This window comes from Dipodomys ordii, unplaced genomic scaffold, assembly GCF_000151885.1.
Source record: "Dipodomys ordii isolate 6190 unplaced genomic scaffold, Dord_2.0 Scaffold64, whole genome shotgun sequence".
NCBI lineage: Eukaryota > Metazoa > Chordata > Mammalia > Rodentia > Heteromyidae > Dipodomys > Dipodomys ordii.
The window spans coordinates 7,812,348-7,829,101 of record NW_012267280.1 but is presented as its reverse complement, the minus strand read 5'-3'; the positions used below and the strand labels follow the sequence as shown (position 1 = coordinate 7,829,101).

General features: G+C 46.2%; 1 protein-coding gene across 1 annotated transcript in view; it reads right to left on the bottom strand.

Moving 5' to 3' along the window:
* Positions 1-16,754, bottom strand: part of Col4a1 (collagen, type IV, alpha 1) — a 128,338-nt gene that overhangs the window by 61,407 nt on the left and 50,177 nt on the right. The window contains exon 2 of the mRNA XM_013022832.1: positions 13,041-13,100. Coding sequence (XP_012878286.1) covers positions 13,041-13,100 — 60 coding nt within the window. The remainder of the gene's footprint in view (positions 1-13,040; positions 13,101-16,754) is intronic.

Below are 16,754 nucleotides of genomic sequence, written 5' to 3'. Positions count from 1 at the left end.
GGGAGATTATTCTGGGACAGGGCTCTTCTGTTGTAACAAAACACCTTAGACAAGGTGACTTACTACCAATGTCACTATACTTACTTGTAGACTACCTTTTATATATATTTATATTTTTTATTGTAAAGATACTGTACAGAGGGGTTACAGTTACATGAGCAAGGTAATGAGTCCATTTCCTATCGAGCATTGTTACCCCCTCCTTTGTTTTTCCCTTATTGTAGACATCTTAAAGCTTGGAATTTATAGTATTGCTTCCTTAATTACTTAATGCTGGTAGATAAAAATACTAAGTTTGTTGCTAAGAAGTAAGGCAGAAACAATTACAGTTTGTCAATTGACAGGCATTAATTTTCTCATAAAGTTGTAAATTGTACAATATAAAAACATGACATTTCCCATGTCTTTGGTATGTGAACTTTAAAAATGACTTATTAGAGAATAGATGGCCAAGTGTGGATGTGTTAGAGAGAAAAGTTAGGGAGAAACCATCCAGAAAGAGACAGGCCAAGCCACACCAGGCCATGTGCCCACCCAGCACCCAGGTGCTGGGTCTAGAATACAAGCAAGGCAACTCCCCCAGCAGAAGGGTGCTGTGAGATCAGGCAGCCTGACGTGTCTTTCCTCTATCTTCCAGATATAAAACTGTTTTCCTTGTGGAAACTCAGTTCCCACAGGCACTCCAAACCCATGGGAGCCCCCTGAGAGCCCCCGATTCTCCACCCAGGCCTCAAGGTCTCACACAGCATGGCACATCAAAATTGGCAAAGAGCCAGGCACCGGTGGCTCACACCTGTAATCCTAGTAACATGGGAGGATGAGATCTGAGGATCATGGCTGGCAGCCAGCCAGGGTAGGAAAGTCCATGAGACTCCTGTTTCTAATTAACCATTGAAAAGCCAGAAGTAGAACTGTGGCTTCAGAGGTACAGTGCCAAGCCCTGAGCAAAAAAAAAAAAAAAAAAAAAAAACTAAGGGAAAGAACCCAGCCCAGGAAAGAAATGACAAGCTCTTGACTTCAGACCCATATGATGTTTTAAGCAGAAATTAAATCACGTGGCAGAGCACCCTAAGATCTCGGGTGGGGAGTCAGGAGCAGAGAGCCAGGTACTAAGCATCACCATGCAAACAAACACCTTAGAAATTAAATTTCAGTCTGCATTTGCAGAGTGGCTGATGTGGATGGTAGCATCTGGGGACCTGTGGAGCAAGGCTGGAAATATTAGCAATCAGACACCTGTCTCAGGATGTCACCAGGGGCTCCTGCTGTCCCCTCTGTGGACGCTGGTGAGATGCTGGGGCTGAACAGATGCCAGAGACAGAGGACGTGAGGCAGAGGGCGTCTGGGCAAGTGGGGGACCCCAGGGAAACACGGCTCTGCCTCTGCTACTTTCCTGACGACAGTCCCTCCTTCCTCTCTTCAGTTCTTGGCCCAAATCCACGGGAAAGATCACAGAAACAGAATCTGACAACGTGTCCCCAGGCCAGGGACAAACACCAGAGGCTGTGGAAGGAAGTCAGGCTGGGCTTCCCATCTCCACTTGAAATGATGTTGGAAATAAAACGAGGAAAACCAAGTACGTTCGCAAATGGAAAGGCCACGATGACAAAACCTTCAGGCCTCCACCCAAGTGCCCGGCCCAGTGTTTCCAAGGCAAGAGGAAGAGGAGGATGAGGCTGGCTGGACATTTGTGGTCAACAAGACCTCAGAGGCCGGACAAGAAGAAGGACGGAGGAGGGATCCTAAATCCTGCTGAGTCATTCGGCTGTTTTCCAGAATAAATCACCAAAAAAGTATGTGACCCTGAGGAAATGTCTACTTGTAAAGCCATCACCCACCAGGGGCCCAGCCTTCCTTCCCTTCAAACTGACCCCAAGCTCTGACCCTGGCTGTGAGCCCTGGTCCCTGGGGTACAGCCAAGCTCTGCCCTGGAAAGGCCCACGCCGCCAGTATGCAGACCCCTCTGGCAGTGTGGGAAGACTGCAAGTCCAAGGCGGGAGGCACTCCCGCTCAGAAAGGCCTGGAGATAAGGAATCTTCCAGGTGAGAGTCTCAACTTTAATCCACAACCACCAGGAACTGTTCAGATGGAGCTCAAGCCCAGTTACTAGGGCACCTAGACACAGCGTCATCAGCAGAGGATAGGTCAGTCCCCCAGCCCAGGATGGACACCATGCTGAGTGTTGAGCTGTGAGCCCAGTCCTCCCCATCATGGCGGTGGTCTGAGAAGTGGGGTGCTCATGATGGGGACACCCGGTGAAAAGGTATCACTGTTCCCTTGGCTTTTACACACAGCAAATCCTTCACTTCGGACTTCAAGCTTCTAGAACTGTGGGAAATAAATGACTGCGGTTACTAAGTCAGCTCAAGTATGGCAGCCCAAACAGACAAGAGCACCAGCCTCTCTCAGGCTCACACTACCCTGCATGGTCCATGAGCCAGCCACAGCTCTGCCCTGGCCTGGCCTTCCAGCTGGCCCCCTGTCTACCTGCCAGTTGCTCTAAGGAGTGGTAGACTCCAGAGCCACCCTGCAGCAGAGTCCAATGCAAATGCAGCATGAGGGGGACAGGAGAGGATCAAACCACAGGAGGAAGCAGGGCACTCTTAAGAATTTTGTGCATGTGCTTTTGTCTTATGTCTATATATGGTGTGTGTGTATGTGTGTGTATATGTATACATGTATATACCCACATGGTATATCTATGTGGCATACATGTATATTTATATTGTGTGCATGTGGCAAGTGTGTGTATGCATGGGAAGTGTATAGTATATTATGCGCTGTGTATTTGTGTTTGTGCACATGCCAAGTGTGTACAGCATGCCTCATGTGTATCTGTGTCCACATTGTGCATCTGTGTCCTATCTATGTGTGTAGGCTATGTGCATGTGTGCACATGCAGTGAGTGTATTTATATGTGCATATGGTATGCATGAGAGAAGAGAGCCAGCACTAGGAGGGCCCTGGAGGTGACATCACCAGGCACACTGTGTAACACTGGGAAACAAACTAGAGGCACCTGCTCTGGTCAGTGAGCAGAAGGTAACGGAGGATCAGCAATGACACAGGTGAGGAATGTGTAGGAGGAGAAGCACGGGATTTTTACAAAGAAAGCAGACAGAGGCGGCTTGTGGCTGTGGGAAGAAGTGTGTGTGGGTGCCCTCCGAGGCCAGGGCTGGGCACAGCATCCCCTCAGCCACCTGCTCCCTCAAGCCTCTGCTGAGGTCTCCACAGTGCCAGCCTGAGCAGGGCTCCAAAGCATGGAGTTCCTCAACAGAGACCAGCAGTCTCAGGTCCTCAGAGAAGAAAACCGCTGCACCACTTTAGGCCTGAAACACGCTCTAGAATGTGAGCGAGGCATGCTGGAAGTCCCCTGCATTGTCTACTGCTTCTGCCCTGGCAGGCAAGACGGTTTGGTCAGCTGACCCACCATTGTCTCAAGAAGAACTGAATGGCCGCCCTCTGGGCCCCAGACCACAGGGTAGCAGGCCTTGCCAGCCTGTTCCCGGCACCATGTGGGGGGCAGGAACAGGCTATGTGCACCACTCCAAGAGCACGGTACCATTCCTCGGGGGGTCCAAACCCTCATCAGGAGAAGGCAAAACCAACACGCCATGCACACACTGAATGGCAAGAGCCACAGAGCAGTGTTTACAAGACCCCTCCCCCCACCCACCACCAACCAGCAGGAGGGGTACAAGCCCAGGGGAAAAGGTACCACCCCAGCCTGCTCGGTCAGGACACGCAGCTCAGCTTGGGCTTCCCCTATGCCATGACCAGACTGATGTTTCTTCCACCATCTCCTTGCTCACCACCGCCACAGCCCACAGCACCAAGAGGAGCTCAGAACACCCCCAGATTGCAGAGCAATGGAATGGGGTGGGGTATTAGAGACTGCCCTTCTAGTTCTAGGGGTTCTGGGTCTGCAACGGACCTAGAATTCCCTTACCAGTCTTGTGAAGGAAACCACTGTGGAATCTAGGATGTAGCCAGACACAGCAGGCTTGCGCGTGATACCACACCAGGACCACAGATTCGAATCCCAGGGTCATCAAGTTAACCTCCTGACCTAATAGGCTTCAAGAGGGCTCAGGACAAGCCTCAGAGCAAGCAGCATTTAAGGTGCTATGGAAGAAGGTCTCATCAGCCCTCTTTTTTTTTTTTTTACTTGAAGTTTCTTCTTTGTCTATTTGCAGATGTATCTCTAGGCATGTTGGCAGGTAGAATCTTAGACTAATAGAGGAAAAGTCCCTACTGAGGGACTTTACAGCAAGAGTGGCTTTATTGTAGGGTTTTAGAAATCAATCAGCGACCACATCTGGCTTCTCCTGCCGCATTCTCTAGTCAACTGAACTGGGCCAGTAATGTATTATTGTAATAACTTTTTTTTTAAATAAGAGTATGTGTTTATGGAGAAAGTGGGCTAAACTCTAAGTGGATATGGCACTGAAATATACCTTTGACATTTTAACAGTTTTACCAAAGGGGAAAATAAAACAAAGGGGCACCACTTCCCCCCAAGTCATCTGGTTTTCTCGTTAAGCTGATGGAGTCCTTCCTTTGTTTAATTGGGTATTGTGCTCGGCCACTTCCCATGGCCATACCATCCTGGAGGGCCTGGGCCCCCACCCCACACCACCCTCCCCTCCCAGCCTTATGTGAGGTCCAGAAACCCATCCTGAGCTGACAATCTACCCACAGACAGGAGGGAAAGCCAACTGCAGCGATTTGTTTCATGTGAAGTCTTTGATCTTGAATTAAAACATACAGTCTCATGGTGTTCCTTCTCAAAGAAAGCTATTTTCCTGCCAGCCAATGGTCTGCCAGGATCCTATTTACAAAAAAAAAATCCACAAATAATCAGGACAAGGACTGTCCGTGCTTTCCTGGCTCATGACAGGGTGTCCCCACACAAAGTGTCTGGTACAACACTCATGGGACACACTCATTCTTTCTACTCACACTCATTCTTTCTACTCACTGGAACATGGAAACAAAACTAGCTATTTTTTCAAGGCTTTGTGAAAGAGGCTGAGCTCCAAATGGCCATGGATGAAGTGACACACACAACAAGGAGAATCCCCCAGCAGGCTCCTAACAGCTCTTGGAAGCACAGGGCAAGTCTGGCACTGGCGGTTCATGCCTGTCATCCTAGCTACTCAGGAGGCTGAGATCTGAGGATCACAGTTCAAAGCCAACCCAGGAAAAAAAAACAGGCAGAAGTAGAGCTATGGCCCAAGTGGTACAGTGCCAGCCTTGCCTGAAAAAGCTAAGGGGCAGTGTCCAGGTCCTGAGTTCAAGCACAATAAAAGAAGGGGGAGGAGGAAGAAGAGAAGGTAGAAGAAGAGGAGGTAGAGGTGGAAGAGGAGAAACACAAGGCTAAAGGGCAAATGGCATTAACGTGAGGAAGTAGAAAAGTTAGGAATTAGGAAAGGGAGCTGAAGACCAGGAGCAAGACTGCTGCCAGTCCCTGGCAGGGTGAACGTGTGTACAGGGATGGATGGAGGCCCAGGCAGAGACAGTTGCAGGTCTAGGAGGCAGATGGGGCCTTGCGTGCAGACAGACTTTCATCACTATGCATGGACTCTTCTTGCGGCCTCCTCACTAGTAAACTGTTTACTACTTACCCTTTGATTTGGGCATGCTTCTCCAAGAAATGCTTTGTTTTCAAAGAACTATTCCCCAAAAGACTAAAGTAGGTGACTGTGGGAACCCACGCGGCCTCTCCAGACTGCTCTGCCAGAGGGATGATTCAGGCATGCATGTGGAAATGGGAAACGGGGACATCTGGAAAAAGTCCTGGCATGACAAGGCAGACATGGACAAGGAGGACTGTGTGCTAGTCCATGGAGCCCTCTGCTAGGAGGGCCTGCTAATGGGCATGTGTGGCCCCAGAGTTTTCCTCAGACCCATGGAAGTCCCCTCTATACCAGAAATACATTTCGCCCAGGGCCCTTAGGAAGCTAGCAGGGGGAATAGAAGAGTCTGGACAACACTTGTAAGAACATATCCATCCGGAAAAGCAGTTAGCCGCAGAACAAGCAGAGCTTGGAAGGGCTAGACATGGAGAGAGCCAGTTTCCCTTGGATTTTAAGGGATAATGATTCTAGAACTGGATGATAAAATCACAGGGTTTGCTGCAATCGGATGATGACTGCAGAAAGACCTCCCACACACACACACCAGCTCATGTTTCCTCCTCTAGAAGCATCCAAAAGCTACAAACACCACAAAGGATGCAGCCTAGCCATCCAGGCATGCAGCCATCTCTATGTCAGGATCCTAAGGGCTTCTGACTGTGTCTTTGACCTCTCTGCCTCCATCTGTGGACAGAGTAGTCTCAGTTGGGGTCTGTGGCTGGGTCTTTGGTCCAGAAGCTGGGCCCAAGCTGGGCCAGCAAGCAAACATCGCTCATGTTATCTGAAACCAGCACTGCTACTGACAGGCCCATTCCATGTGTGTGCATCTCTGATGTGCTCAACTTCCTGCTTGTTCCACAGCCTTCATCAGCCTGTGACAAGGTACAGGTCAAAGTAACATGGCCAAAGTGACTTGGTGAAGCTCCCTCTCTGTGGGGCAATGGCACTCACACCGGTTAAGTCTGCCTTTAGCAAGCCATCCCCTCCCAGAGGCTGTTCAAGTCTAGAGAAACAGCAGGGCCTGCAGACAGACAGCTGCACTAACACCCATCTCCAGAAGACTCAGAAAGTGCAACAACTATGGAGCATTCTGGGATATCTTGCAGAGAGAATCAAAGGTATGGTTCTTAACTCCCTGCCTTCCCTTAGACCTCTCTCTTCCATCCCCACAGATGCGTGCTGACTCCCTGAATGCAGGCTGACAACGATACTAGGAAAAGGCTGGGCAGTCTTTTATTTTAGGATTTTCAGTATTAAAGATATCAAAATATTATATTTTCTATATTTAAAAAATCAACATTTTTAGTGTTATAAAAACAATGATATTTTTAAAAGACAGGAAAAACCCCAAGGTAGTCTGTAGGAACAAGGCTGGACACTCTCAATATCAGGAATGGACAGCTCTTAGGACCACCAGCCTCACTAGTATTAGGAGTAATTTCAAATATGCTTGAAGCATATGCTAGAATCTGTTTAACTCTTATTTTATACTAAATACCACTTTTTAGTGCATTTTTGTTGTATATATTTCACATTTTGAAACCTAGAAAACAGAGTGTATGTGTGTGTGTGTGTGTGTGTGTCAGTCCTAGAGCTTGAACTTGGGGCCTGGGTGCTGTCCCTGAGCTTTTTGCTCAAAGCTAGTGTTCTATCACTTGAGCCACAACCCCACTTCCAGGTTTTTGGTGGTTAAGTGGAACTAAGAGTCTCATGGACTTTATTGCCTAGGCTGGCTTCAAACCTCAATCCTCAGATCTCGGCCTCCTGAGTAGCTAGGATTACAGGCATGAGCCACTGGCAGCTTTGCAAGTAAAAAAAAACAAAAACACTAATTTTGAAATCCTTAACTAGGAAAATCAGGTATGTGCCTCCATACAGAAGGTGTTTTATTAGTCAGTTCCCATTATTATGAATAGTTTTAGTTATTAACCCAAACCAAGCTAGTATACAAAGTTTCGGAGACTCTATACAAAAATACTTACATGTGCTAAAAAAGAAATGGGGTAGCTTTAAAATGAAAATAGCTTCATTCATAGGAAAGAAATTTATAACATTCTGCTACAAATAAAAAGATAGTCTTATCCTTGATTTATAAACCCTTGAGGACACAAACATAAGGAATATTCTAGACAAATATAAGGAATATTAAGAAATAAAAAGAGACTCACTAGTCTGTAAATAAAGTAGAAGATCAAAGCACTGTATTTATACTTTGTGGGGTTCTTTTAGCACTGGGGTTTGACCTCAGGAGCTCACATTTACTGGGCAAGCTCTCTAACATTTGAATTATCAAGTAAGGTCTAACATTTATGCCCAAGCTAGCCTGGATCATGATCCTCCTATTTATGCCTCTCTTATAACTGAGATGGCAGGCAAGTGCCTCCATGCCCACTTTTTATCATTTGAGATGGGGTCTTACCAACTTTTTACTGGACTTCCTTCAAAACTCAATCCTATTGCTCTCTGCCTCCTACGTAGGTAGAATTATAGGCATGAGCCACTACATCCAGCCTTTTTTTATGTTTCACAATGAAATCATGGCCAGAATTATGAACCATGAATGAAAGACCAATGAAGTAAATATATTTATAAATTGAAGATTATTGGGTTCTCCAAAAGTACCAATAAAGTAATAGTTCTTGTCTCAGAAAGGAATTTCCCCTAAGATGTCATGACAACTAAGAAAATACCTCGTTTGTGATCTCCGTGAGAAGCAGATCTGTCCTTTATCTAAAAAGCACTGTTAGAGACTAAGGTATTTTTATGATTATCACGATATCATCCAAAAATGACTAGAATGTGGTGCCTAATGTGCGGGGAATTGTAGGATTTCCTGTACTAAGACATGCAGGCAAAAGCCTGGCTCCTGACCCAAGAGACATGGGCACCCCTGGCAATTGAGCTACAGAGCCAATCAGTACAAAATGGCATGGGATTTGAAACACTACAAATAGAGACTCTCTTCTCATGATCGGATACGGCTTTTTCCACTTTGCACGTCATGTGAAGACATTTCTTAACAGTGCCTACCTGACAGCAGAGAAACTAAAGCCCTTTTGAGCCATTAGCACACTGCCCAAGGTGGGCAGATGTGGCCGCCCATAGCTCTAGGCCACCTACAGAAAGGAGGGGACATCACACTTCCCAGATGGGCAGAGATGAAGGAAAGAATGGAGGGAGGGAGGAACGGAAAGAGGGAGGGAGGGAGGCTGGCAATGGCCTTAAGACTTGCATCCTGAAGTCATTCAATAAGACCCTATTTCTTCCTGAATAGTCAGGGGTTACTACCAATAGATCACTCACTATGGCACTGAGTTTTAACCAGAGCACTGAAGGGTATAAGTGCTAGGAATTCCCACAGGAAGGGGGCACAAGGGAATCCAAGCCTTCACATAAGGGTTTACCATAATTATATTACCTGAGAGGATGGAATGCTATTACCCTAGGAAGGGCGCTCAACTCTCTCCCAAGTGGCGAGGGGGCTGGGCAACGACCCTGCCCTGCCCCATGTGCCAAGTTGGCTCACTGTGGTATAGCTACCTACCAGACAGGAGACCAGATGACTGGCCTCAGGAACAAGACCCGCCGTGGCCTCAGGGTAAGAGCCTGGCCTCTCGATGGCCCTCCAGCCACCCTGTCACCACAGCCCTCTTCAAGGAAGGCTCAGGCTTGCTCTCCTAGGCAGGAGGCTACGAGGGAGTGTACACACCATGGGACTGGGGAACTCTTCCATGACTGTGTCCATCAGCTTCCTCTGACTTTGCAGCTACGTGTATTAATGTCTCTACAGGTACTGAAACCTGTGAGTCCTGATCTGTGTCCCAGCGGCTCTGCTGACCACAGCCAGGACAGGCCTGGATCTGAACTCACTCCGGAAGCTGTGTGTCACTCAACGGCTCAAGGCTTCTCTTCCCAGGACAGGGACCATGCTTGCTTTCTCCATTCTTCCAGATCAGACTGACTACTCTTGGCTTATTTGTTTCAAGAGCACAAGCTCCTTCTTGGGACACTGTGGGGTCAGAATACAGTGGTCGTTTTATATAAATAAGCGTTTCCACAGCTAAAAGACTGGGAGACTTCCTGAACAATCTCCAGCCCACCAAAATATAACTGGTTGACTTCCAAGCATACAGAAGGATTCCTGGGAATGGGTGCTTGAGAAAATCGAGTTATCAAGGAAAAGAAGGGCTTTGCTCCATGACTGAGCCAGCAAACACTCACACTGTAGTGAGTTTAATCAGACAGCATTCCCACACACATCTCTAGAGGACACAAAGCTGATGTGTACAACGCCAAACTAATTACCTAAGAGAAAACATCTGAGGCCAGGAGTGGTCTTGCAGGAAATGGAAAAATAAACAAGACAACGGGACCCTGAAGCCCAGTGGGAGACCACAAAGCTCCACAGCTTGGTGTTGCATTGATTATTTAGTAATGCGATTACACAGCAGTGAGCGATTGCATTAAAATCCATTGAGAACATCTTGAGACTATAAGACATTCTGTCCATTAACTGCAGCTCCACAGAGAGCAGGACTCAGCCAGAAGAGAGTTGGTAATTAGGCTGGAGAGATTCCAGCTCACCCAGGGCACTATCAGGTTTTGAATAAATAACATTGTCCAAGTATTCCTCAAAGGGATGCCTAGAAAACAAAGATTTCTACATTTCCCAGGCTTTGATGCTATCCTGGTTAGGTAACATTAGCTCTCTCGGAGCTATGTGCCTCCCCTATTCTAAGTGAATTTAATTTACCGACATTTCAGTTCCATGAGAACTGAGGCAAGCTGGGATTACAAGTGGCAGCCTCATGTTTTGTGACGGCAAGCCCTTCATCCTCTCAGCCTTCACACTTGACAAGCACTGTCACAGTGCAGGAATGAGAGGCTGAGGGCTGGGGAAAAGGCCAAAGGCATGAGGGGATGGAAACCTGCACTCAGGAGAGCTGCAGGGGCTCGTATCCTCAAAGTGACTTTTATTGATTGATTGATTGATTGTATTGAGATTCCCCAGTAGCCTGTTTTGCTCTAGGTCATTTTCAAATAGGATCTCCACAGGTATGGGTGAGCCAAAATGAAACCTTGATCCTCCTAGTTAAACCTCCCATTTAGCTTAGAAGACTGACACAGACAACCACACCCAGGTTTTCCAAGACAAGAGACGGATGTTTCCATTTATCTGGACACTGGGAAGAAGGCCCTTTGTCCCTCTCCATACCAGTGAGTCACTTGATTGCTACCTGAAAAGTCCTGGCACCTCCATTCTTGTCACAGTGACACAGCATCAAAGGAGTTAGCAAATAACGAGGGTCAGGGGTCTCACTCCATTCACAAGTTAGTGTCTTACACTATTATTGAGCATGGACTCACGCAGAGCTTACAAAGGCTATGGCTTGACATGTTCCTTATGGAAAAAGAAATGGAGACAGCACAGTGTTGAGGAATAGGTTGGGCCAGGATGTGCCCTAGAAGGGCTAGGCTAGGTCCTCTAGGTTCTGGTGGGGACCAGCACTTGCCACACCCATGGTGACTGAGAAAGGAAATGACCATAGCACACACTCCACCATCAGCAGCAGCTGACGCCCCAGGACTCGCCAGGCACAGACTCCCGAAGGCCTTTCACCATTCGGTTCTACAGGCAGCAACTGAGACTATGTGGAAAGCCAAGTCCCAGTATGTCCACCTGGTTACCTTTGATGGGCTATAAAGGTAATTCACAGATGTGTGCTCAATAGGAGAATTTTAAGGGGCCCTTCCAGGATATAGAAAAAGGGGGGACAATGCAAGTGGGTAGATAGAGCATTCCCCGCCCCTAGAGGGGAGACCCTAATGCCTGTCTCCCCAACTGTGTAATATGAGAGAGAACCAGGCTACCAGAGGCTTCTGTTCCCATTTGTTGCCATGCCTTGAGTCTTAAGGATTTCTATGTTAGTTCACTGTGCTCATGTGCATAACTCATGTTAGATTCTTTTTAACTTTTGTAATATGAGAAAGACCTGCCTCTCCTTCTTAACAATTCTTTAAAATGCCCACTTGTGACTGACTGGCTAGAGAAAAATCCCAAAAGGGAAGGGACAGGACACAGGATGAACTTTAGTTGATCAGAAAAATCGTCAGACTGTTCTCATCCACTTCCTTCATTCAGAAACTACCAAGTCAGACCTGTGCCACCAACCATCGGGCACTGCTTTTAGAACAGTAATGCATTTCAGCAAGTAGCTGAAAACAAATAAAACAACATTGTATGCAGCAGAATTTGCTGAATCCCACAGGTAGGGTGTGTGTGTGTGTGTGTGTGTGTGTGTGTGTGTGTGTGTGTGTGTGTGTGTGTGTGTGTGTGTGTGTGTGTGTGTGTGTGTGTAAATAAGACCTGAAGGAGGAGTTTGTACACAGGAAGATAGTCCCTCTGGCACAAAGGAGGGGTGACTCCACAGCAGACCTGCAGTGCAGGGCTGTGGTACAGGCTGTCCAAGGCCCAGAGCTCCCTCCCTGCACACCTGGTTTCCATGGTGACTCACTCAGCATCCAGACACAGCTTAAAACCTGGTAGGTAAAAACCAGACAGGCACCCCCTCAAGCCAACTGAAATGCCAAAGGCGCAGCCTGCCTGCCAGAGAAACTATCCTTATCTAGAGATCTGTGATTCTTGAATGAGAAGACAGCTTACTCCAAGACAAGATAGTACATTTGGGAAATAGTAAGTGCTTACCATTTTTATAAGTAAATCTAGACAAGCATGAAACCTGCAACTAAATTCCAATCATCTGGAAAATGATTTCAATGAAATGAAAAAAATCCAATACTAATTTGAATATAGTAAGTCCTCATGTTGAATAGAAACCTTTTTCTCCTTTTTTCAGAAAAAAAAACGCTGAATTTACCTATCTGTTATATCTAAAAAGATGATTAAATCAAAAGGTTTTTCAGCCAGTGTACTTGCTCCCTAGCAGGAAGTGTCCCATCCAGGAGGGCTGTACAAGGCCTTGGGAGCACTTAGGACACAAGGGACAGACACAAATGTGTCCCTCAGCTGCCTGGCTATACTATTTTCTAAGGCCCGTGAATATGTTATAAATACTCACATAGCTTGTGGTAGAAAAAAAGGTTCCCTACGCTTGAAGAGTTAAAAAAAATAGAAAATAATCCATACCCTTTTAGTTTTACAATCCTTGCTACTAATTATCATATTCTCTAGAGACTCACTATTAAATAAGAGTATTATTCAGAGTAATGCGAAGTCTGGTTTTATTTCATCTGTATTGCTGGGGGGGGGGCAGGAATTATTCAAACTGCATTGAGGCTCTACATAAATGGTTGATTGTTAATTCTGATGCATGAGCGCTTAGTGATTGATGTCGTGAAGGCAATTCGGAAGGAATTGGTACTTAAGGTCTGGCTGCTCACCTTTTGTCCCTTCACTCCTTGGCAGTCACACTTGCCACAGCCGGAGCCAGCACAGCCACCCTGCAAGCAAAGAGAACACATGTAAATAGGAGGATACTTAAACTGTGGTCAACATCTGCTCTCATGGGACCTCACCATGTTCATGTGGACATGGACAAGGGCTGCCTGTTTCCATGGGAACAACCCACAATGCCAGATACCCACAGCTCACTCAATGGGACCAACGCACACTGTCTATGTGCGTCTCTCTTGCCAAACAGACAATCCTCAAGAACAAGTCAAAAGTCCCCTTAGTCTAGAAAGTGAAGGACAGCATCTATACAATTTGCTCTTGGTCAGTTTCTATTGGCAGTAGATTCAGTCAGGTATTAACAGTACTTGCAAGACTATGAACATGTCATGCTTCTGACTTAGGAGCTTCAGACCTAAGACCAAGAGAGACCAGGGTTCCCCAATGTGAACTCTGTGCTGCGTCATACACTCTCCAAGGGACTTCTGCTCAGGCAAAAAAACAAAACATTGCACAGAGACAGAATAAGGTGAATGAGCAAGATTTTAGGGCCAAGTCTTGAAGATTAAAGTTGGAAGATTCACTTAAAGGACATTGAGCAACAAAATATCCTTGCTCATTTCTTATATAAAAGATAATGTTAAAATATGAGAAGAAGCAACCATGTAATAAGAACTGAAGAGAAAAGGAGCCCACGTGTCTGCTGTCATTGTATTTAAAGGGTGCATCAATTCCTCCCAGGCAGGCTCTACTATCCCCATTCCACTGGTGTAGAAACTCGGTTAGGCATACTAGGACAAGACTGCAACCAGAACCCAACTCATCTTTTCTCATTAAACATAAGATAGTACACACATCCTTAGAAGAATCTAAGTTTAAAACCATAACAGACATGGGCATACTGTGGAGAGGAAGTGCGGGGTGTGACATGAGCAATAGTGGCTAGGCTTTATTAGATACTGTTTTATGTCTAAAATTTATATCCATATTCTGCTTCTGGTGATAAAAAAAATTCTTGAAAAGAAAATTATGCTATTAATAGCACATGGTTCTCACGAAGCCTATATTTTCACCACACACTCGGCCAGGGTGCCATTACCATGGAAACCTTCTGCATCAAACAATTACATCTGGAGATACTTATTGTACGAAGTTAAATCTGTTACAAGTACCTTTGGGACAGTAAGCTGTTCTTAATTTTGTACTTTGGAAATGGGGCAGCTGACAGTAGGCCAGGCCAAGTCAAGACCAGGGATGTGCTTCCCTCTCTGAGTCAGAGGCGATGTCAGCCTCTATTCCCATAACTCCTGACATTTTAAGTCATTCCATGTGCTTTGCTTTGCTCGGGAATCTGGGTCACTCCAAGATGAGTTCAAAATCCTTTTGTGGCTGGGCACTGATGGTTCATGCCTGTCATCCTAGCTACTCAGTAGGCTGAGATCTGAGGATCGCAGTTCAAAGCCAGCCCAGGCACCAGAGTCTGTAAGACTTACGTCTAATGAACCATTAGAAAATCAGAAGTGGCGCTGTGCCTCAAAGTGGTAGCATTGAGCGAAAAAAGGTTAGTGACAGCACCCAAGTGCTGAGTTCCAATCCCATGACCAAACCAAAAAAAAAAAAAAAAACCCTTCTGTGCTACAGATTAACCATCCAAAATGTATGAAAGACTTCAAGAGATGCACCTGACTGGGTTGTCCCCATCCCTGGCCTGGACCCATGACATGTTGACCCAGATCCTCCACTGGGTATGTGACATAACACAGACTCTCACAGTCTGTTCTCCTGTTACTCAGGACACCCTGAGCCTTCCATGGCAGCCCAAAGCCTAGCAGGGAGCCCGATTTAGGCTATATTTCATCAAAGACAACATAGATTGTGAAACCTACTCTAAGAAAGAAATTAAATACTGATGCCTTGCTGTTAAATCAGTTACAGAGTTGTTAAACCATGGCCAGATGGGCATCTTAGCATCAATGAGGGGAATGATCCCTGGTTGCTGTTGCTTTCTCAGTCTAGTGGTGGTGCCATTCATTCCACCTCAAGTGACAAGTACAGACAACAATCCCACAGACAGAGAACACTGCTCGGTGCCAGTGAACACCAAGCCAAAGTGGGCCCTGGCTCTTCCTGACCACCTGAGCAGCCAGGAGCTGTGTGGCAAATGTCCAGGTTAATCACTCATTCATAACCAGGGTACTGCCCAGATCAGAAAAGCCCAGAAGGTGAGGCAGTAGTACCAAGTCACTCCAGGGCTCAGCAGCAGCCTCTGAGTGAGGGAGATTACATCACTTCCACTTCGGGGCAAATGCACCAAGACTTCACTCCTTCAACCTTCCTGAGCTTCCTCCCATCCCACAGCACCTCAGGAGACTCTGTTGTCTTCAGAGTCCACGCAGGAAACATTACCAAATACCCACACTTTGACTACAGCAACTCAACTAGAGCCTGAAGCAGCAGGATTCTCTACTTCGAAGTCGATGGCAATTTCTATGAAACCTCAGGCTTGCAGAAAGCGGAAGGAGTGAAGCTACAGTGGCTACGTGATGGCTCTGGGCTTTTCTCTTAAGTGTTGACACATCTCAGAAGCTACCAATTTAAGGTAAGTTTTGGAAGCGAATTTCCACAACTGTCCGAGAAGAAATGCAAGACCATGGACTGGGAGCTATGAGCCATGATGGCACACTGGGATCAAGCTGCTTCCCAAGCTTCTGTTACAAAAATACTGGCATGTAGTTGGGTGTGGTGGCTCAAGCCTATAATCCTGGCTACTTGAGAGACAGAGATTAAAAGTTTGGGGCTAGCTCAGACATGAAAGTTTGTAACACGATTTCACTCAAAAGCCACACATGGTGGCATAGTCTCGTCTTCCCTAGCAATATTGGAAAGCACAAGTAAGAGGATTGCTGTCTAGGCCCGTCTAGCCATAAACTCAGACCTTATCTCAAAAATAACTCATGCAAAAAGAAGGGGCTGGCAGCAAAGTGAATGCCTCGCAAGTACAAAGCCCTAGTACAGCTTCCCCGGAAAAAGAAAAGAAATACTGGCATATGTGGTGGATAAATGGGTAGCTTTGCCTAAGCCAAATACTCTGCAGGTCACAGAAATCATTCAGGAAAACTTGAAGTAAGAAATAAAGAACAAAGGCCTTCCTCGCCAGCCTGTACTGTGTTAATACATAAATTCAACTCTCAGGCCAAGTATCTGTATAGTTGGAAATATATTCATGGAGGAAATCTTGGTGTGTATTATTCATATAGGAAATTTTGTCACATATTCTGGGCCCAGGAGGCAACTCCAAAGAACCAGTAATTCCAAAACTATCTAAAGATGGTTAGCTTTGTGGGGAGAATGGTTTCCTTTTGTTAGAGGAGGTTTGTTTTGTTTTGTTTGGGGTTGGCTGGTTTATTTTGAGTAGACACTTGCAATGTAGCCTAGGCTGATCTTGAGCTTGTTGCATAATCCAGCCTCTATCTACATACACCTCCATGCCTTGCAAAAACTGCTTTCAAGACCATGGCTTTTGTGACACATCCTCAAAGGCCAAGATCTTATGCAAATGGATTTAGTTAAAAACAAAATGAGTTTTTAGAATAACATATCCTAAGATGAATGTTTACTCTGTCTCTTGAACACCATCAATTTGGCAACACCATTGCTCTGATTCCTCACTGTTTCCAGTTTACAATAGCTATTGCTGGGTTTTA